The 20,587-nt window shown below is 51.9% G+C and overlaps 7 protein-coding genes across 7 annotated transcripts; 2 read left to right on the forward strand and 5 right to left on the reverse strand.

The window, feature by feature from the left end:
* Positions 1 to 944: 944 nt before the first annotated feature.
* On the reverse strand, positions 945 to 1,835 carry AA0111_g8757 (hypothetical protein; the record flags this gene model as incomplete). The annotated part of the gene is made up of 1 exon (XM_028655239.1): positions 945 to 1,835. The coding sequence occupies one exon, from the start codon at positions 1,833 to 1,835 to the stop codon at positions 945 to 947; it is 891 nt and encodes a 296-aa protein (XP_028503639.1).
* Positions 1,836 to 3,635: 1,800 nt separating this feature from the next.
* AA0111_g8758 (hypothetical protein) lies at positions 3,636 to 4,059 on the forward strand (the record flags this gene model as incomplete). Its single annotated transcript, XM_028655240.1, has 2 exons — positions 3,636 to 3,694; positions 3,774 to 4,059. The coding sequence occupies 2 exons, from the start codon at positions 3,636 to 3,638 to the stop codon at positions 4,057 to 4,059; spliced, it is 345 nt and encodes a 114-aa protein (XP_028503632.1).
* A 509-nt stretch (positions 4,060 to 4,568) lies between these two features.
* On the reverse strand, positions 4,569 to 6,455 carry AA0111_g8759 (hypothetical protein; the record flags this gene model as incomplete). The annotated part of the gene is made up of 1 exon (XM_028655241.1): positions 4,569 to 6,455. The coding sequence occupies one exon, from the start codon at positions 6,453 to 6,455 to the stop codon at positions 4,569 to 4,571; it is 1,887 nt and encodes a 628-aa protein (XP_028503633.1).
* An 850-nt stretch (positions 6,456 to 7,305) lies between these two features.
* Positions 7,306 to 8,478, reverse strand: AA0111_g8760 (hypothetical protein; the record flags this gene model as incomplete). The annotated part of the gene is made up of 1 exon (XM_028655243.1): positions 7,306 to 8,478. The coding sequence occupies one exon, from the start codon at positions 8,476 to 8,478 to the stop codon at positions 7,306 to 7,308; it is 1,173 nt and encodes a 390-aa protein (XP_028503625.1).
* A 1,289-nt stretch (positions 8,479 to 9,767) lies between these two features.
* On the forward strand, positions 9,768 to 14,321 carry AA0111_g8761 (hypothetical protein; the record flags this gene model as incomplete). Its single annotated transcript, XM_028655244.1, has 1 exon — positions 9,768 to 14,321. The coding sequence occupies one exon, from the start codon at positions 9,768 to 9,770 to the stop codon at positions 14,319 to 14,321; it is 4,554 nt and encodes a 1,517-aa protein (XP_028503664.1).
* A 963-nt stretch (positions 14,322 to 15,284) lies between these two features.
* On the reverse strand, positions 15,285 to 16,627 carry AA0111_g8762 (Heptaketide hydrolyase ayg1; the record flags this gene model as incomplete). The annotated part of the gene is made up of 2 exons (XM_028655245.1): positions 15,285 to 16,442; positions 16,523 to 16,627. The coding sequence occupies 2 exons, from the start codon at positions 16,625 to 16,627 to the stop codon at positions 15,285 to 15,287; spliced, it is 1,263 nt and encodes a 420-aa protein (XP_028503663.1).
* Positions 16,628 to 17,409: 782 nt separating this feature from the next.
* On the reverse strand, positions 17,410 to 19,464 carry AA0111_g8763 (Lysine--tRNA ligase, cytoplasmic; the record flags this gene model as incomplete). The annotated part of the gene is made up of 6 exons (XM_028655246.1): positions 17,410 to 17,420; positions 17,471 to 17,726; positions 17,777 to 18,653; positions 18,703 to 18,931; positions 18,980 to 19,199; positions 19,252 to 19,464. 6 exons carry the CDS (start codon positions 19,462 to 19,464, stop codon positions 17,410 to 17,412), a joined length of 1,806 nt encoding a protein of 601 aa, XP_028503662.1.
* Between the last annotated feature and the right edge of the window lie 1,123 nt (positions 19,465 to 20,587).

Raw genomic sequence — 20,587 nt, forward strand, 5'->3', positions numbered from 1 at the left:
TACTTGTGTATATATACGATTACCGGGAATATGTTGGAACCCGGCTGGCCCTATTGTGTGTATCTGGTGGATTTTGGGCAAGTCTCTACCCAGGCCCAGGCTTCGGGCTGCATTTTTCTCCCTCTGCGCTTTGTGTAATAAGGAGGGAAAATGTTTGAGAGAAAAGCATTTTGTAGATAGAGCATGTGCGGAAATAAATAAATGCAAGAGACGTATCCTTTGTGTCTTATTCTCTTTCTCTTTCTTTCGGGACCTGAGGCCACGTCATCCGATTGCGTCAAGATTGGCCCTATCACGAGTATGTGTTCATCTGGTTATGAGGGGTGGCGTCAGCTGGATCCACTGGCACGGCGATTGCATGGGTAGTGAGTAGAAGCGGAGAAAGAGCAGCCAGGGGTGATCATTTGTGTCAAGCTGCTGGGTCTGGTCGCCTTTAGTGTGGTATCTGGTGAATCGGTGTTGAGTGATCGAACGGGCTATGTAGCGCCTACAATGTAGAAAGCATGCGTGCAAACGAACAGTCGGGTGTGCTGCGAAGCCCAATTTCAGTCGAGAAAGAGGGATGTGTTAGAAAAGACGTGAGGCTTGAAATACCAAAGTGTTTTGGCAACTATGTGGGGTTGCGTGTCAAAGCATCGTAATCACAGTATCGCAGTGATCGATCATAGTTTCCAGCAACATAACAAAGCTATCACAATCACGTTGCGCACTGAATTGCCAAATCTACAAGCACTGCAAATCAACCGTGAGATGACAACCACTCCCACAGGGGTCATGCACCTCTTTTTAGTGTCAAAGTATTATAGAGATATTCACCAATTTCAAAGACGCGAGCAAAATTGAGACTAGAAATTAGAATTTAAGAGTACTACTACTATCATAACTACAATGTGTCACAGCTGACATTACTCGAGATTGCAAGGTCTGTTTATGGGACAACCACTTTACATGACCTCAACAACGGCGGGACCAGCAATGATGGTGTCATCAGTGGCAGCGGTGTTGCAGCTGGTGAGAACAACGTAGCTCTGTCCAGCAATACCCTTCTCGGGGATCATGACCTCGAATCCACCCTCGACCTCCATGGCGTCAACGAAGACAGGGCCGGTAACAGTGATGAAAGCAGCGTAGACCTTGCCGTCAACCTTGTATCCAGAGGTCTTGAGAGTGACCTTGCTGCCAGCCTTGATCATCATGCTTCCGTCGGATGCGGAGGCAGCAAGGGTAGGGAAAGCCTTGACGGGCAGAGGAGCGTTGGTCTCTGGGCAGGACTTGATGAACTGCGCAGCGAGTGTGTAGACCTCGTTGTAGCTCAACGGGTTGTCGAAGGGAGCTGGGAAAGGCGACTCGCTAATGGTGTTGCGTACGTAGGCAGAGTGGCGGGCCTCGACAGTCAGGATGGATCCAGCGGCAGTCAAGTAGGTCTTGGACATGATGTCTGCGGCGGCACCGAGGTAGGCGCTGACACCAACACCCTCGAGGATGCTGGCAGTGGCAAGGAAGGAGGCAACATCCTTGTATCCGAAGTCGTAGGTGCAGGCCTCGACGGGCTTCGCTCCAGCAGCGCTGAGCGCACCAGTCAGGAACTCAACGTGAGTCTTCTCATCGCCCGAGATAGTCATGATGCGGTTGTAGGTCTCCTCGGAGAAGTTGGCGGCCTTGAAGTCCTCAACGCTGTACTTGGCGAGAGCCTGGGCGTAGAAGGTGTTCTCGAGGTGCTCGAGAGTAAGTGCGTAGTTGAGAATCTCGCCATCGGATGGGCCATCAGCACGCTTGACGGGAGCAGCAGTAGAGACAGCCGCAAGAGCAGCGATGGAGAAGATGGTGGACTTCATTTTGATGGTTGGATATTAAAATCGAGTAATCGAGTAATGAGTACAAGAGAATGTGTAGTAGAGATGCTCAGAGTAGTAGTTGAGATGCTGTGAGATATCTCTTTCAATCCGGCGAAAACCATTCCATCTTATACCTACCATTACTCTCCTGCCTCATCTCCCGCAAAGACAAGACTGAAAGCTTACTACCCCTCTTCGAGCTTGCCCATCCCAATCTCATCATCATCTTCCGTAGCCTGGGCTAGGCACGAACTCCCGTAGACGGACATGATTCCATCCGGCGCCAGTCGCGATCTCACAGCCCAAGCACCAGGGCAGCTAACAACCCGATCAGCCTAACCTCACCAACTGATCCACCGTCGTCCCGATCAGGCAGAGACCAACGACCTTGATTACTACTTCTAGACGAGAGTAAGGCCTTGGAAAGAAGGAAGCGAGTAACAGCAAGGGTCCAAGAGTCATTCCCCGCAAAACCGCGGCAGGTTAGTGATGTTGTGTACCACGGAACCTTCACCATCCGAATATGGCGCTAGGACGGTTAAGCTCAAGAATGACGTCGCGCTACTACACAACAGGCTCAACTATACCAAGACCGCTCTAGTATGCAGCTAATCATGACCATTTTAGTCAGGGGACAACAACTTACAATTGTCAGCTTTTCCTCCCGTTCAGACTACACGTGCTGTTGAAGCCTTTTTTTCTCCGCAGTGGCTTGATCGCGGCGGGATCTACGACCGGAGGGCATGGAAGGCGTTGGAGTTACTATGGAAAGGTGAGTTTCCGAGGGGCAATGTCGGCGGATGTGGAAGACTATGTCGAGAAAGGATGTTTAGAGAACGTAAGCTGCAAGAGGAAGCAATTGGTTTGCACCAAGGTAGGGAGCGATTACAAAGCGATTGCACCTTCTGTCTTTTCCTAAGCTCCCTCTGTTGTGCATGCATGGAAACGCTAATGGAACAAACTATCATTCCAATAACGATTCTTTACACCCTGCTAGACCGCCAGCCTGGTTACAAACTTGAACGTCGAAGACTAACGCACTCCCGGAACCAGCACCGTTCGCTAGTACAGGGACTTTCGAAATCCAAACGGAACTTCCCACCTCCACATTCCATTTACCCTTGAACTAGCCAGGTAAATTGCAACCCACTGGTCTTACCACCTAGCCGCCCTACCCAACTACCGGCGGCACACAGTCTCTCCGTACTTTAGACCGTTAGCTCGGTTCTAGCAGCCGTGAGTGTTTCTTTCCCTCCCGCGCCTTTGAAATTCGGCAACTTCTTGCCCGTTGATCAACACTCAACTCTGCTGCATCTGTGTCTGATAGAGTGGGGACGTTACCTTGGGATGAATGTATTCTCGGAAGACATACAACCCGATGAGACTTGGACAGTTGGCCGGGCCATTCTGTTGCGATCTTGCCACTTGCCAACGGTTGTTCGAAATGAAGGGGTTCTAGTAAGTTGTGGAAGTGAGTTGTAGCTTATTTGGGAGGCGAGTAGGACAATGTGCTAGTAGTTCATTGGTTCACTTGGGGTAGAACTGCCGCGTTCGATATATCCTAAGGTAGAAAATGGAATCAACCTCGGGAGGAAGAACTAAGGAGGTGAACTGTGCGCATGATGGAGGTAAGTCGCCAGGTGTGGATACAAAGAAGCGGCATAGGCGCTGTTCGATTACCGTTTCTTCTCTTTCCATTCCCTCAAATTCTAAAAGTCGTCGTACATTCTTTTGTAGTCGTAACATATACTACATACGCCACCATCTAATTAACGGCATTCGTACCTTATAACTCCCAATATGAAGTTCTCGGCATCCGTTCTCAGCACTGCTATCGTGCTATCCAGCACCGTCTCGGCGTAAGCAAGCTCTCTATCTCTCCTCTCTACCTCTTTGTTCTATAATTCAGTCATACTCAACTCAACTAACGCGCCACAGCCAATCTCCCGCCGTAACATCTACCCTCACAGTCCACCCAGGCTGCCCTTCCGCCGCCCCTGCCGATGTAATGGTGACACGCTCCGCTGTTGCCGTGCCGTCCTGCGCCGCTGGCAGTAACGAGACCAAGCCAAGCATCATCATGATGTCTGGATCAGGAATGATGGGCAGCGCGACCGCTTCGGGTAACATGCCGGAGTTCACTGGTGCCGCGGCAGCAAACAAGGCGATGGGTTCCGTAATCGTCGGTGTGTTTGGAGGCTTGTTTGCTGCGCTTATGGTTTAAGCGGTGTGATGCAATGGCGGTTATGAGGGGGACAGGTGTAGTCAGATGTCTTGATACCAGGAGTGCGTGGATGATGAGTACGGGAGAGGAACGACTTGTACTTTTTGGCTACTAGGTTAATGTGTTAATGGTAATGGTGGTTGAAGAATGATAAGATGGCTCTTCAGCTCGAAGAAACTGTCGTGCAAACATGTATCACGTACTTGCAACGATCCGCACACATCTACACCTTATACTATGAACTTTCAACAGTGCTTCTGAAAATATTGGTATCAGAGTATCATAGTAGAACCTTGTAAGGGCTTTACGCGGCTAATTTTGACGGCTAAACGATGTAGACACACGCCTGCGTCCATTAAAAAACGCCATAAGGAATGCTATGAAGGGTCGGTTGGCCAACCCACCCAACTGAAAAGAGCTCAGCTTCTGAGGTCGAACAATCAAAATAGATACACGAAAGCATAACGAATAAGCACCTGGCGACCCGGTCAGTATAATGCACCCCAACCCTAAGAGTCGAACACAGCCCCGTAAGCCGCACCCCCGTTCCCCTTGATCCTCTCAACGACCTCTCTTGTAGCCTTCGGATTACTAACGACCATAACAGCCTCCGAGTCGCACTCTTTCTTCATAACCTCTGCCTCACACGCCACATCGGGCCTCCCGTCCCTAGAGTCAAAGATCTTTGGCTCTGGATCTACTCTCCGTATAATATCTTGCGCGAACCCCCAATGCTCCGCATTAGGATCATACACAACCCACATGACCTTAACCTGCTTGCCCTGTTCGCGCATGTGTGCGATGGCTGGTGAGCTCAAAAGGGAGAGCAAGGGACCGATACCTGCGCCCGTGGCTACAAGAAGGAGGGAGTCGAACAATGGGGCGAAGGAGAGGAAGTTTTTGGTGGCAGGTTTGCGAAGCCAGATGTGAGTAGGTGGGGAGGTGATGATGGACTTTGTCCAGTCACCCGCTGCCGAGATGACTATATATGCGGAGGAGATGGTTGTTGTAGATGAGGCTTGGATAGGGATCGTGGCAAAGGCGTGCCACTCGAGAAGCGGGGATAGCGAGAAACGGGTTGTGGAGGTGTAGGGCATATTTTTACAAGGGAATGTAAGCTTGACTTCGCGGCTTGAAACAGCTTCGGCGGTTATGGGTACGCGGCGGATGCGGGTCCATGGTAGGATTATGAGGAAGGTTGTCGAGGCTAGGAGCCAGAGGGTGGCGTTGGCATAGAGAGGTGAACTGCCCGGGTTATTGCTAGCTACGCCTGCATTTATCCATAGTACTAGTAATGCTGCCCATCCACCAAAGCGATGCGTGTGTTCGAACGTGTCGTGAAATCTCACTCTGAGACGCGGGAGTGCTAGAATACAGACGACTAGGATGGATAGGAGGAAGGCGTAACAAGTGAAGATGTCGGCCCACATCCAGCCCGTAGCCTTATCCTGCTTTACAGTGTCGAGAACGAAATTTGTGTTAAGGAACACAAAGTAACAGTACCATAGCAGTGCTGCCATGGAGCATCCAATATGTAGTCCGCCGTAGTGGTGAAAGTCTGCAATCGTCTTCCGGAGCCATAACGGCAGGCTAGCTGGTGTTTTGGCTACGAAGGAGAAGCTTACGTTGATGAGGTCCTCCTGACGCACAAAGACGGCAACGAAAACATTGGCGGCCGTAGCGATTAGAGGTCCAGAAAGGGCAAAATGCTCGTGGCGAGTTTTTCTAATGTACACAATGAACACTACGACGTTAACTAGAAAGGCGAGCCCGATGAGTATCCGATATGCTGTGAACCAATGAAGGTAAAAGCTTAGAACTCGTTGTCGAGGTCTGGTCTCCGCTGATGACAGAGACCCCGTGAACGATAGAGCGTGTGAAGACACTGTCACTGATGGTTTGATGCCAATGTTCTTCTCGTCAACAGGCTTCAGCAGTGGCCCTTTATAGACCTCTACGTATTCTGTCTGCGGAGACTTGTTCGATTTACTATGCGTTTCCTGTGGCATATGGTACGGTTTCTGATAACATGTCTCGTCCAAAGGATCGTACGTGTCTTGGCGACTACTTCGGTAGGTCTTGGCTTCGTTGGGGTTGTTAGTATCGGCGTGTGCATCTTCAGACACGTCCGAAACAGAACAGCTGGCGAGGGTCTGATCGAGTGAATCTAATGAAGTGTTTGACTTTTCGATTGGCCGGACCACACTGGGCATGACATGAGCGCATGTGCCATGAATAAGAGGCTGATTGTGATCGAGGGAAACGCTACGACGGCTATGGGGCGTGATATCTCGGCAGTACTCGACCGATTGACGCAATGTTGCAATAGAGTTGGTAAAAGGAACTGGTGAAGTACGGGAAGAAGCGACTGAAGGAGTTGTAGTAGAGGTGGCCATTTTTGCGAATCAGTGAAAGTCCCCTGTGCACAACCGCACCATCGCCTCGTCCCGTCCTTCCAACTTATACAGTGCTATCCTGCCCATCTCATAATCTGGTCATCCACAATGAGGCAAGTGTACGCTGCACGTTGATGATAGATGATGTGCCAAGCACATATCATCAAGAAACGGCTCTAGCGCCGAGTCAGCACTGCCGCGAGCTGCATACGAAATCAGGGGAAATAGACGCTCACGCCGCATTGCCGCAGCCAAGCGAGCCCCGATTTACTCGCAATTAGCTCTAGCTTCTAAATACAAAGACATTGTCAGCTCGTTTCAAATCCTCCGATCGATCGGACCCCAAAGTCGTCTTCGCTATCATTATAATGCACATGTATGTACGTCTCCTGTCGACCTGAAATAGAGCTCCGGGTCATATCTTGAGTGGAAATAACCTGCGCAAAATTGGATAAGCGTTTGGCTTGACGTTTTGCGCCGTTTGTGGTGTCTTAATGTATTACTGACGTTGCATTGTGTAGCTTAGCGTGTGATAATAGTGGATCTCGACTATAGAGCTTCCTAATACCACAATACCGACAGTGCTTGACTACGGATCTGGCTGCGGGCCCGAATGCCGGGCAATAGGGAGCGACCGGACAGCAGCTCTTGCTGAGAAGGATGAGAAGGAATGGCGGCGTGGCGGCGTAGCGACCTCAACAAGATGATGAGCCGATGTGGAAGGGATGCCCTTAGTAGGTGGCTGGATCCAGCCCGAAACAATACAGGTAATATGGAGACGCAAGAGTTGATAAATCGATAGGATCGCATGTATCTGCAAACATCTGTACACGTCACAACTGCAACTCACTTAAAGAGAGCGAATGAATCCTAGTACCCCTTCAACAACACTCTCCGGCTGCTCTTGTTGAGGCCAATGTCCTGCACCTTGGATGAACCGGACTCCTCTAAAGTCGGAGCATGACTCGGGATAGGCCTCGATGGCCCCAGGTTGCTGATAGTTGCCCCAGTCCTTAGCGCCTGAGATGAAGGTACTCGGACATTCGATCTTCTTGCCCGCGAACAGGTGGAGGTCTCTCATATTATTCGGATCAGTGGTAATTCGGTAGTAGTTGAGGCCACCTTGAAAGCCTGTTCGTGACCATTCTTGGACGTAGACTGCCAAATCCCGATCAGGCATCCACCGTTCGGTTGCCGAGCTATCTTGGTTGACCATCATGTCAGCAATGGTATCAGGCATTGACTTGTGCAACGGCATAACGTAGTAGTTGGGTACTTTAGCCATCTCTTCAGCCGTCCAGCTCTTAAGAGGGTGAGGCGAGTTCTCTTTCCAGTCAGCTGACTTGACATGAAGATACCCTCTGAGAAAAGCATGCAATCCTTGGCTTGGGTTTAGCCAATCGCCTGCAGCTCCATTGGTACTATTGTACCACTTGTAATGTTTCCTCGGCACAGGCAGATTTGCCAGCTCAGCGTGGATGTCCGGCTGTGACGCGTGTCCGTCAGTCTCACCGTCACCGTGGGCTATGTCGAATGGCAAGAGCGCGGGCGCTTTGAAAGGATGACTCATCATGACAACGCTTTTGAAGAAATCCGGACGCATCAAAGCACACATGCTTGCAGTGACGGCACCAAAGTCGTGGCCAACAATGCACTTGACCTCTCGATAACCCAGAGCATTGACCAGGGTCACGACATCGCGAACCACGTTGGTCAAAGCAAACTGCGATAAGTTTGTGTTGGAGTAGGAAGAGTTGTCCCAACCAGTTGTCCGCCCGTATCCTCGCTGATCAAAGGTTACCACATAATAGCCTGCCTCAGCGATAGGCACCATGACCTTCCTCCAAGAAAAGGCGAGTTCTGGGAAGCCATGACATAGAACTATCAGAGGCTTATCGCGTTGCGGAGTATAGCCAGCTTCGAGTGTGTGAAAAGTAAGGCCATTGGAGGGGCAGTAGACGTAGTTCTCGACGATACCGTCTGGTAGTGGCAGAGGCGGAAGGCGCGACGCTGACGACGCCATACTAAGAAAATGCTACACGTATGCAGATCAAGACAAGGTGTAAGGAGTGACAGGCGTTGAGGTGTGGTATGTTTTCACGTGATCCCTACTCGATAGAATGGCAAGCTGGCCATGTTGGCAACCTTGGAAATCGTCACGATGCTATTAGCGCGGGGAAGATATGCGGCCTGGGCGATCTTGCAGCGTTGAGTGGGCCAGTTCGGCGATCATAGAACCCACATAGGTTCTGACGCAAACATGTGCGTTACATGTTGTCAATGTTCAAATCGAGTGTTGTTCAAGTTGGAGCTGCCTTGATTCTGTCGTAGCACGTTGCTGCCTTTGCGACGTGTGACTGGCAAACGGCGATGACCGACCAGTGAGCATGCTATGCTTTGGAATATATTCGCGAATCAAACCGCGGACCCCAGCCGGCGCTACGACGGCTTCGTGGAGATATCGCATACGTCAGTGGCGCCGGACATGGAACTGGCCAGATTGGTGCTGGTGCTTCGACAGGGCCACTAGCTGGAGAGGTACAAATCAGGGACCGTATGGTGCAAAGCGTCAGGAGAAGTGCGTGCGCGTTTGGAGGATGGACGAGAGTGTAGACAGGGAGTGAGGGCGAAAATAAACAAAACATAGCTACGTCTGAGGCGCGTCTAGACTGCATCTGGCAGGGCAAAGCCACGCTGTCCCTGACACACGCGACAGCCTCACCCTCGACAACGACGCATGTTTGACGCCTGGATGAGACGGTGAAGCGTTTGACACTTTTTTTGCGACGGTAGCAAATGGCGCCGGCGCGAGGCTTACCTTTGCGGCGCCAGAAGGTCGGCCTAAGCTTTTGAGATGTCCGGGAAGATGACGATCCTCTTACTTGTTTTGCTAGCTACAACAAGTCCACTCCGCCCAGATGCGTCTTCGAGCCCTTTTCAATTTCCAATCCCTCCACACGTGAGAAGACCCCAACTCACCTGCGCCCTGTGATTTGTTTTTTCTTTCGGTGGTTTGACGCGAGTAGCCGTCCACTCTCTTTCACTTCAATCAATCCGCACGGTTCCGCCCTGCAGACGTGACATCATCTCGACGACCCTTGCTGCATCTCCGAAGCCACCACACCCTCGCATGCACACGGAAATGCAGAACCAGTCGTAACAGCCGTAATCTCTAATTCACCACACCAAAATGTTCGGGAAACGACGACGGGCAGCGTCCAATCCGGTAGGTACTCGCCTTGGGTGCGCGCGCAAACCTCGTGTCGCGCTCAGCAGACCCTCTGGCGACGCGATGCTAACAATTGTTGCCCGATGCAGCCCCAACGAGCCCCTCCACCCAGCGCATCCGCCTCGCTTGCCGCCTCGAAAGCTTTTATAAAGAATGCCGAGTCACATGGCGACCTCTCGTCTGCAGCCGCCGCTGCCGCCTTGCGCACCCACGTAACGACGCCGACTCCCGTGGGCGAGACAGTCACAAAGCGCATGGTGCGCCGCGGCTCACTTTCGTCAAACGGCAGCTTCTCGAGACAACAGCCCGGTGCCCCTGGCCTGCGCCGACAGTCGAGCTCAGGCTCCATGACAGAGCGCTCATTCCGCGCGCCATCGCCTGGCAGAGGGAGCCCAGCTGACGCCGATGCGCCGCCAGTCCCGCCTGTGCCAAAGAACATACAACAGCAGGGAAATGTCGTTCATCGGCGTGCGTCCAGCCTGGAGCCCACGTATCGAGGATCACCAGCACCAGCAGGAGGCCGAGGCCGAGGCGTCAGCCTGGATAGGGGCGCCAACCCCGTCGGAAGAGGCCAAAAGCCTGCTAGCCATCTTGCCCAAGTATCCGAGGAAGACGACGCCTCGCGATCTGTAAACTTCTCCCGTCCAATGTCTCCGGGCGCAATAGGCACACGTCAAAACCCCTCGCCTCCTTCCAGCAAAGGATGGTTCGGTGGCCCGGTCGTAAACCAAGAAGCAATCCAACGCATGGCCTCGACATCGCGACCCAAGACATCTAGCGGCGTCTCCAGTTATGATCTCCAGAACGCCCAACGGTCCGTCCAGAATGCTGCTGAGCGTCCAGTCAAGACGCACCAGTTATCACAGGGTGTTCAGGGCGCAAGACTGTCGAGCGGCAGTATGCGTGCCAAGCCATCTGGATCTGCTGTACAATCGCAATCCTACCTGCCGCCGCGCGCTCCTCGTCCAGTCGATCCCAACTCGCCAGATGCCATCTATGATCCTTCGACGCGCAAGTTCATCCATAAGCAGGATGCCATGGCCCGTCACCGAGAGCTACACGAAGAGCCGGAGCCTGCGCCGCGGTACGTGTCACAGCACCTCGACACCTTCCATTCGGTCCACATACCTGAAAACCAGATGGGCCGGGGCTCACCAAGTCCTATACGTCACTATGTCCGACAGGAGCAACAAGCACCGCAGAGACGAGAAGAACCTGTAACGCAAGCTCTCGAACCGCAATTCAACGCAGCTACCGAAACAAGACATTCTGATGATTTCGTCGATGCCGACTTCCCACCCCAGGAGCAGGCAAACACCAGTCGCAAACTGGAAGACTCTGGTTATGGCACTATAGTTGGCCATGAAGACGATGTGGCTTCGCCCAAATTCGCTCCGAACCAGGATAGCTCATATCCTCGCCTGGCTACTCCTGTGGCTACTCCAGACAATTCGACACCTGCAGGTTCTGTTAGTGGCCAGGGTCGTGGCCGTCTTCCCGAGGCGCACGACCGAAATGCTTCACTGAGCCCACCGCGTACCGCCCATTTTGCGGCTGTACCCGTTGAACTTGCAGGGACCAAGCATGATCCGCTCCCGCGCTCAGTTTCCCCTGCAAAGTCTGTTTTGAAGAGCTCGCCTTCGGTTTCGCGCCGCGGCGGCTCGCCAGCGACTGCAAACGGACGTCTCTCCGCTCGTTTCGCTCCGAGCGAAGCATCTGATACTGGGTCTGATGACGGAGGCAGGAAGAAGAAGAAAAACGTTCGTGTTAGTTTTGAGGAAGAACCAGTACTACTGGGCAAAGCTAGTGATGCAGAGGCACCTCTCGGAGGTTCCGGTGCGCCCAAGTGGAGTCCCATAGCCGAAAAGGAGGATGAGTTCGAAGACTTCATGAAGCCACGCGCTGCTCTACCAGTGTTCGGTAGTATACGCGAGAAGGAGCGACGACCGCAGGAAAACATGGCTGAGAAAGTTACCGAGACATTCCCTACTTCAAACGCCTCTAGTGACACCGCGCTTGGAAACATTGTCGCAGAGGACTTCGCCCAAAAACATGCAACTCACAGCGACCCGCTACCTCCCGATGTCACCACTGTCGAAGGGAGTGGCTATGTGTCGGACTCCAGCGACTACTCAGATACCCATAGGCCCATGGAGACTTCGCAACAGCCACCTGCTCCCGAGCCGAAGTCATTGTCCGTATCACAAGAAGAGACAACATCAGCGGCGGCTCCCATCACGGAACAAATCGTTGAGGTGCCTAACATCGCACTCCAGCCCGCCACCCCTAGCCCGTACGAGAGGTCTGAACCCGTGTATCAGAGCATGACGATACCTGGGGGTTGGGGTGAGGAAGTCCCTGAAGCCGAGAAGAAGACAATCGACCCGACTTCCACGACGTCTGCGCCCGTTCTGGACTCAACAACGCAACAGCCGAAGTCTACTACACAGGCAGAAGAATACGACGAGACCACAGACGATAACAGCAGCGTTTACAGCGACGCCTACGAAGATCTCTCCGATGGTGAAGGGTTCGGCAGCATCAACGCCCTGATGGAGAAGCCTGTTGCCGCGTCTTCTTCTGGGTTGATGTCTCCAAGATACGCAAATGGAGATGCCACAGACAAGGCTACCTCGAATCTCAAGCTAGACACCGCCGTGGACGACCATCGCGACTCGGATACAACACCAACGCAAGATTGGAACGCTGCTCAACAGCATTGGAGTGGTCTCAACGCGTCTTTAAAGAAGCCAAACCCAGAGCTAGAGCAGACTCAAGCACCTCCCGAACGAGCTTCACATGCTCAGGAAGTAATTTCTCGAGTCATGCAGGCTCCAGTCTCAAAAGAGATGCCAGCACCATCTTCCTCACGCGAGTATACACCAGATGCAACACCAGAGCGCAAGGTCACAGCCATACCACCTCCACGGACTACTACTCCATCAGCTGATCAGTCTCCGGCAAAACCTCTCAAGTCTGCTTTGAAGAAGAGCCCTGCACCACAGCCGACGCGGCCAGTTGAATCACAAGCTAGGACGAACCTGCGGACGGCAGCGCCGAGGGAAGGTGCCTCTGAGACTCATATGAAGCGAACTATGCGAGGAGGTTCAGATCCGGCTTCGCGAGCAGGACCGCAGATGGGATCGACTATGCGGACGAGCATGCGGGGACCCTCAGACGCGACTCCTAGAGCGCAGCCCCAGATGCGACAAAGTATGCGTTCAGCGGATGCCTCACCGGCACCAAGCATGGGTCTAGCAGCGTCGCGACACAGTATGGTACCTATGGACACCAAACCTCCGCGAGGTGCTCTCCAAAAGAGAAACATCCCGCCTGCTGCTGCTGTCTCCAAGGGTAGACCACAGAGCATGCCTGCGGCGAAACCGATGGCTGCACCAGCACCTACATACGACAGTGACTCTGATGCTTCTGTAAGCAGTTTCCAACGCGAACGCGCCAGAAAGCGCGGAGGACGGGAACAAGGTGGGCGCTATACAATGCGCGGCTCAATGAGACAAGAACCTGCACCCACTATGCGAGCAAGTGCTCCGGCACCTAAGCAAGTCCGGGCAATTTCTCCACCAGCCACACCGTCCGCCATGCGAAGATCTATGCGGCCTTCTTCGCCAACGCCAGAACCAGTAAAGTCATCGAAGTTTAGCATTCGATCATTGTCGCCAATGGGAAGATTCCGCAGAGGATCTGATGTTCGTCCTTCGTCGCCTACACCGCCAATGCCCGTCTTCAACAAGCAGACACTGCCGCCTAAACCGTCTAAAGCGCCGAAACAAAAGGCACCACCTGTCAAGGCTTCGAAAGCTGCGTTCAAGAGTCGTTTCGCCGATTCAAGCGACGAAGAAGACGACGCTCGACCGTCTCGTTTCCAAAGTCGATTTGACGACTCGGACGATGATGAGCCTGCTGATTACACCCTGCCTCCAGGTTTGGCGCCAGTACGAGGGATTCCTAGAAAAGCGGGCGAAGAGGATGGCGACTCTACCGATCTAGAGGAAGAAGCGGATGATGAAACCACAAACGTTGTCCCTAAAGCTACACCAGTGACGAATGGCGCAAACGGTAACTCGGGCGCACAAGGCGCAGCCCTCTCCGCCGGCTCTTTGCGTGACAGCAAGCATGCGCCTTTGCCCTCGTTTGGAGATGCTGGCAAGAGCAAGTCGAAGCGTGGTTTCTTCGGCCTAGGAAAGAAGAAGACTAATGCTCTGCCACAAGCCGTTCAGGCGCAGTCCGAGCCAGCGCACCACGCTCCAGCGTCTGATGAGATTCCTTTGCCACCCACACAACGCAACCGCGATCTGGGGCATCCAATGACGCCCATCGACGAGGACAAAGAATTCGGCGACCCAAGACCCACCTCTCCTCGATCGCCTAAACTACAACGTAGAAAGACTCCCGAATGGCCACTTCAACCTCCACCTGTCATTGGCACTGACGACCGTCCAATGAGTTCAGATGGTGTCACGGCCCGCAGACCGCGCTTCGCCAACCGACAGTCTAGCGCTATCTCCAATGTTTCGGCGCCCATTGTTGACGCCCAAGGCCGTTCCGTCTCCTACGGCCGAAGCGGAAAGAAGAAGAAGTTCCAAGGTCTAAGGCGGGTCTTTGGGCTGAATGACTGAGCGAGTTTAGCTGGTGGCTAATTCGCGTTTGTAGAGTCTTGAGAAGACACCAAGACAGTCCTATGGCTCCCACTACTCATGTGAAGAGCCATAGGCTGGAACACTCGTCATGTACAGCATCGAACCGATCGCGCGTTTCCTTTGCATCTTTTGCTCGTATTCCGAACAGATTGTTGGCTTGTCATCGTTCCACTACACATCCACTATCACTGTTTCATCTTTGAGCATGACCCACGAACATATCAATTTCTCTTTTCCAATATACACACTGTGCTGTACTTGGCTGTTTTCCTTTTCCTTTCTCTCCCCTTCAGCTGGCGGCTTGCGTGATGCAGGCAGGGCTTTTCGGAAAGAACAATGATACCAGTTTCTCTTTTTGTTCCATGTCTCTCTGGCGATGCCGCGGCATATATGCGCGCCTGCCGCAATACCCTTCGCTTTAGATTCAAGCTTGAATTTTCCTTGCACGACGAATTGATTGTGTTTGATGTACGCTTATGTTGGATCGAGTCGAGCAGAGGGATCGGGATGTGACGTAGATAATTTCTAATGGAACTTGCGTTACCTTATCAACTTTCTGCTCGCAAGTATTGTGACCCAATTTGTGACTTGTTATCGATTGAGCATAAGTGCATTCTTCTCTGGAAAAGTATGTGAGGGCATTGGAGCGGCTGACATCTGCAGAGCATGCGCGTATGTGAGCAGCCATGCGATATATGAGATGCAAGTGTAGAACAACCGTAACAAGAGAGAAAGCATTTGAACCAACAAGAAAGTATAGGACTATTGTGAACACAGAGAATGAACGCAAGATAGCAACACTGAGCAAGCTATCCTGTCATGGTGTCACAACAGGAAGAGTAAAGAACATGGATCTTGGAGGACCTAGTCTCAATTCCGCTCGCTATCTTATACTACATTACTTATCTGCACTCATCCTCTTTGCACATCTCACTCTTCCCTTTAGTACTTTGGCTTAAAGGGCAACGTCGACATCTGTGCCCCAACTTCGGCCTCAATACCAAACAACCTATACAGCCACTTGATGATAACAAAGAAGCTCTCTGGCTCCCCCATATGCTTGATGCCCGTTATAAACCTCGCTTCCTTGGGCACACCATGTTGCAACGCAAGATAATAATCGTCAATTGGGAAGATCTCATCCTCAGTTCCATTCACCAACAGCAATCTCGAACATGTTTGCTTATCCAACGTGCCGTCGTTTAGCAACGAGAACTTGTTCATGGCTTCCTTTTTGAAGGCTTCGACGTCGTTTCCGTAACCCCATTTGTATGCGAGTGTGTTGGCAAGATCAAAGGGGTACTCGAGGTGATTTACATTGTCGAGCCATTCGCGCTCAAACATGTAGTGGCAGCCTCCTCCTAATGCTACGACGCCTGCCAGACGATCTGCGTGTGTGTGAGCGACGCGGATAGCGTAGTAGCCGCCGGTGCTGAAAGCCCAGATGGCAACTTTCTTTGCATCAAGACGCTCTTGTGTGGCTATCCAGTCGAACAGTGAGCTGTAGAGACGGTCTGGGGATGTGGGGTCCGATGCGGTAGCGGGACAGTCTCCAGTACCGGGTATCTCCAGAACAATAGTGGCTACGCCTACGCGACGCCAGCCTTCCATCCAGACGGCCAGCTCTGTGCGATAGCCGTCGAGGCCAGTGAAAATGATGACGGTGGGTACCGGGTTTTCTTTCGAGGCGCCTTCGGGGACGAGGTGGTAAACGGGTATGTGTTCTCCTTCGTCTTGGTTGCGATGTTGATGTGGGATCATGACTTCGTGCACGGGGTGCGGACGCATTCCTAGGCCCTTGATGCAGACTTCTTTGCCTAGTTTCCATGCTTCGCGTTGAACATCGCTGCGTGGCGCAGGGAAGCGGCTGATGCGGTAAACGGCGCTGGAACGGAGGTAGTATTCTGATGCCTTCTCTTTCTCGCCGTTCTTCTCAGCCTCTTCGGCTATAGATTTGAGCTTCTCGGCTTGCGGGAAGTAGATTTTGGCATATTCGTCCCAGTTATAGGGCTCTTTCATATCTCTGGATTTCATCTCTTTTAATATCGGCTCGAAATCGGAAGCTGTGCCGAACATGAAGGGGTAGACGCCCATCTCTGCCTGCGATGTATCAATAAACGTAATTCAACATGGTTGCAGCTGTCGCATCTATGTTATTGAGTGACAAGTGATGAACATACAGGCTTTTTCCACTTCGTCTCCCAAAGCTGTTCGTAAGACTCATGATGCTTTGCCGGAGTCTTCAGCTTCTCTTGGATAAAGAAGTTCCCCCCTGGTGCTGCCATGCTTGAATCAGTCTTCTCTCGTTATAGTATGTATTTGTCTCCTTTCTTTGGCGAAATGTGTATCCTAAATCATAGTAAGATCTTGACTAGAGATGAACGGCTAAATTGAAAACACAAACTTAGGCCTCAGCAACAGATCTTCAAGTCTCATATATAATCTCTAAATCTATTCATAGGCCTCCCGTTCGGCACAAGTTCTCGCGGCAACAATGTTGCGGCAATGGTGCGGTCCACCGCCGTTCGGGGATAAAACGCCATGGTCCGTGAGCGGGGAGCCGAAACCTCAAGCCCATTATCTTTATACAGTACGCGATTGCGCCAGCGTTCGTTGGAGGAGAACTCGCGATATCTTCAAATTGTACAGTAACTGGATTAGAGCGCGATTTTATACAAACAATGCGATGTCTTGTCTAAGAGCACCATGAGTGACGGTAGATCGTGTCATAGAGATGATGTGATAGCGAATCTGGTACGCGAACCATCTATGAATTGACGAAGAGGCATCAAAATGATAAGATGCATTTCGCACCAGTGAGTATTCCAAAGGAATCTACCGCGGACTTTTCTTAAGGCACTTGCAGGATAACACGCTGGTAGTGTGTGCGTTTGAAGTTGACCGTGAAGATATTCGGGACGATTCAGAGAAAAAGAGCTTTATATGTTCTTGCAGAGTCGTTCATGTCTTCATCTTCATTTATCTTGGCTAAATCGTTCTTGAAACGTGCCTCATGATCCGTACCCATGTCCTAACCATCCCATACGCCGGTAATGCTACTTTGAATCTACTTGTGTGCTGCATCACATTAGCAAGCTGTGGACAACTTCAAAGCTTTATGTACTTACGAATGCCCTCAGTGGGCTTGGGGGTTACGTCGACAACCTCCGCGGCGGGCTTCTTGACCTCAACGATGTCCTTCATGAAGGGGAAGGTGAGCACCTCCTTAATGGAATAGTGGTCTGTCAAGAACATGACTAGACGGTCGATACCCATACCCCAGCCACCAGTGGGCGGCAGACCGTATTCGAGCGACTGACAGAATGTCTCGTCAATGAGTTGTGCTTCATCATCACCAGCAGCCTTCTGGTTCGCTTGCTCTTCCTGTATAACCGTAAGTATTCATATTATCAACGTACCTGCCTCGAACTTACGAATCGCAGACGTTGGTCAAATGGATCGTTCAACTCAGTGTAGGCGTTGCAGATCTCCTTCTTGCACACAAATGCCTCAAAACGCTCGCAGAGACCAGGGGTATCGCGGTGGTATTTGGCGAGTGGTGACATGACCTCGGGGTGACCGATGATGAATGTAGGGTTAATAGCAGTCTCCTCGATGAACTCACCAACCAACTTGTCGATCATTCTTGAGTTGGTGCGAGGCTCTGAGCAGTCGACGTTGACCTTCTTGAGCACCTTCTTGAGGAACTCGTTGGTCTCGGCAGTGTGTAGCTGGTCCGCTGGTGGGAACTTCTCACCAGTCGCCTCTTCCAATGCGGGTATCATTTCGACTCGCCTCCATGGCCTTGCCCAGTTGACATTGTAGATCTCGCCGTCCTGGGTATGGTAGACCGTCTCGTAGCTGCCAGTGACCTCCTTGACTAACTCACTGACGAGCTCTTCGGTCATGTTCAAGACGTCGTTGTAGTCAGCGTAGGCCATATAGAATTCGCAAGTGGTGAACTCAGGGTTGTGGGTGAGATCGATACCCTCGTTACGGAATTGACGCCCAATCTCGTATACCCTCTCAAGACCTCCTACTACGAGCTCCTTGAGGTAAAGCTCGGGCGCGATACGCATGTAAAGCTCCATGTCGAGTTCGTTGTGGTATGTCTTGAAGGGTCGTGCAGTCGCACCACCAGCAATCTTGTTCATCATAGGTGTCTGCACTTCCAGGAAGTCTCGTTCATCGAGATACTTGCGAACGGCCTTGATGATCTTGGAGCGAGTGATGAAGGTGTTGCGTGTTGAGTCGTTCATGATGAGATCGAGGAATCGGTTGCGGTGGCGTTGCTCCTGGTCCTTGAAACCACTATCACAGTATCAGTACTATGTTCACCTGAGTCTACGACCGAACTCACAAGTGCTCCGTTGGCAACATCCTCAGGCAGGGAGTAAGGAGGATCACTTCGCGCGCGAAGATACTCAGCTCGCCTTCACCACCCTTCTTGGGACTTGTGCGACCTGGGAAGCCGATGACACCGATGATGTCTCCACGCTGGATGTTCTCATGTTGCTTCTCAAAAGGTACGTCGGCCTTGGCTTCCTGTAATTGACACATGACCTGGATCTTGGTACCCTCAGCCTGGCCTGTAGACTGTTAGCCGTTGAAGGCATTATTGTGTGCTGTGTACGTACAAACATAGAAGTGCAGCGCGTTGGAGGCAGAGCGCTGTGTCATGACGCGGAGACCAATGCGAATCTCCTTGTCGGGCTCGGTCTCTCCCTTCTTGAGGTGCGAGTAGTCGCGAACATAGTCGGGGAGCTTGTAGTTGGTGTGGAACTTGTGCGGGTACGGGTTCGGTTGCTTAGAGGCACGAAGTGCGTTAATCTTGTTGGATCGGATTTCGAAGTATTGCTGTAGTTTGTGAGTAATTGGATCGACAGGAATTTCAGGGTTGAAGACGTACGTTTGGGTTCAATTCTTCGACATCGTCCTTCTTCTCCTTCTTGGTTTGCACCGGGAGCGCGGCCGCCTTCTCCTTCTTCTTCTCGTCCTTCTCACGCTGCTTCTGGCGACGCTTCAGTTCACTCTTGGAGATCTTCTCGCCAGTGACGGGGTCAGTGTGCAAGTCCTTGGCCTCGGCAGCCGGTGGCTGTGTTGCGGGTTGTTCGTCAGCCATTGTTGCGATGTTCGGGTGTTGCTCGTGTGGGCTGCGCGACGAGATACAATGCCCCGCCAAACTTTTCGATTTGACTCACCCCGCCTTCGCATCGACTGCAAGCCACGGGAACAAAGTTTTTCCATCCGGCTTCTAGGACTCATGCTTCATGCCACATCGGTTTTCTTCTCTATTCATTGTAAACATATTGAGCACTTATTCCATATCGCTGCCAGATTTGGTAGATGTAGTGTCTCTGGCACTATGATTGTATCGATTCATCATGCGTACCCCGCATGCGATCGAGGCTTGACATGACAGAGCCCTTTCGATCACAGAGATGGAAAGATTGTAATTCTCATCTAGCCACGACAGATCCAATGGACTCTGCAACAACGCCTCGGTCCTTGTCTGCATCACGTTCCGAGTTGACGTGGGCTACATCCTATAACGCAACAACAAAAAGCTTTTGCATCGTCAATGTACTTCTTGCCTGACTCAACGAAAGAAGTTCGTGTAGAAATTTCGTCATTCTCCTGACTCTACCCAAATCAATCGAAATGAGGAATAGACCCACATGGTCATGCCTGGATATAGCATCCAAGGATCACCTAGTGGCCTCAATATGCGCAATACGAAGACGCGCAGCATTGGGCATCTACGGCAGCAGATCTTGCATCACCTTAGCGACGGGATGAACAGTGGGAACAGATCATCTCCGGACCCTGTGGATCTTTAAGGCGATGTCACGGGAGGTCCCTGGATGTTCGTCACTTTTGACAGCTGTCTGTGTTGGGCGTCTATTGCGCAGTAATATCCGACCCATAACCGACAGATACCCCATCTCTTCCTTCTTGGCGCGTACGCCTTGTGGATTTCGATCGCTGAGACCCTGGGTAATACCTTGATTGTGCGGGGTTTCCACGCAATTCTTCTACCCATTTTGGCCTTCACTTCCATAACCACGGTCATGAAATAGGCCCTAACGCTCTCCTGTTGAAAAGCCACATCATCTACCCACGATATCATCAAGCCTAGTAAAACATCTAGGAATAGTTACCACGGAAATCCGAACTGGGCGAACAATCCAGCAAATGTTACCATAGTGATTGGATTGGGCGACAAGCCGTATGGCCGTGACAAT

The sequence above is a fragment of the Alternaria arborescens genome (assembly GCF_004154835.1).
Source record: "Alternaria arborescens strain FERA 675 chromosome Unknown contig_23, whole genome shotgun sequence".
Lineage (NCBI taxonomy): Eukaryota > Fungi > Ascomycota > Dothideomycetes > Pleosporales > Pleosporaceae > Alternaria > Alternaria arborescens.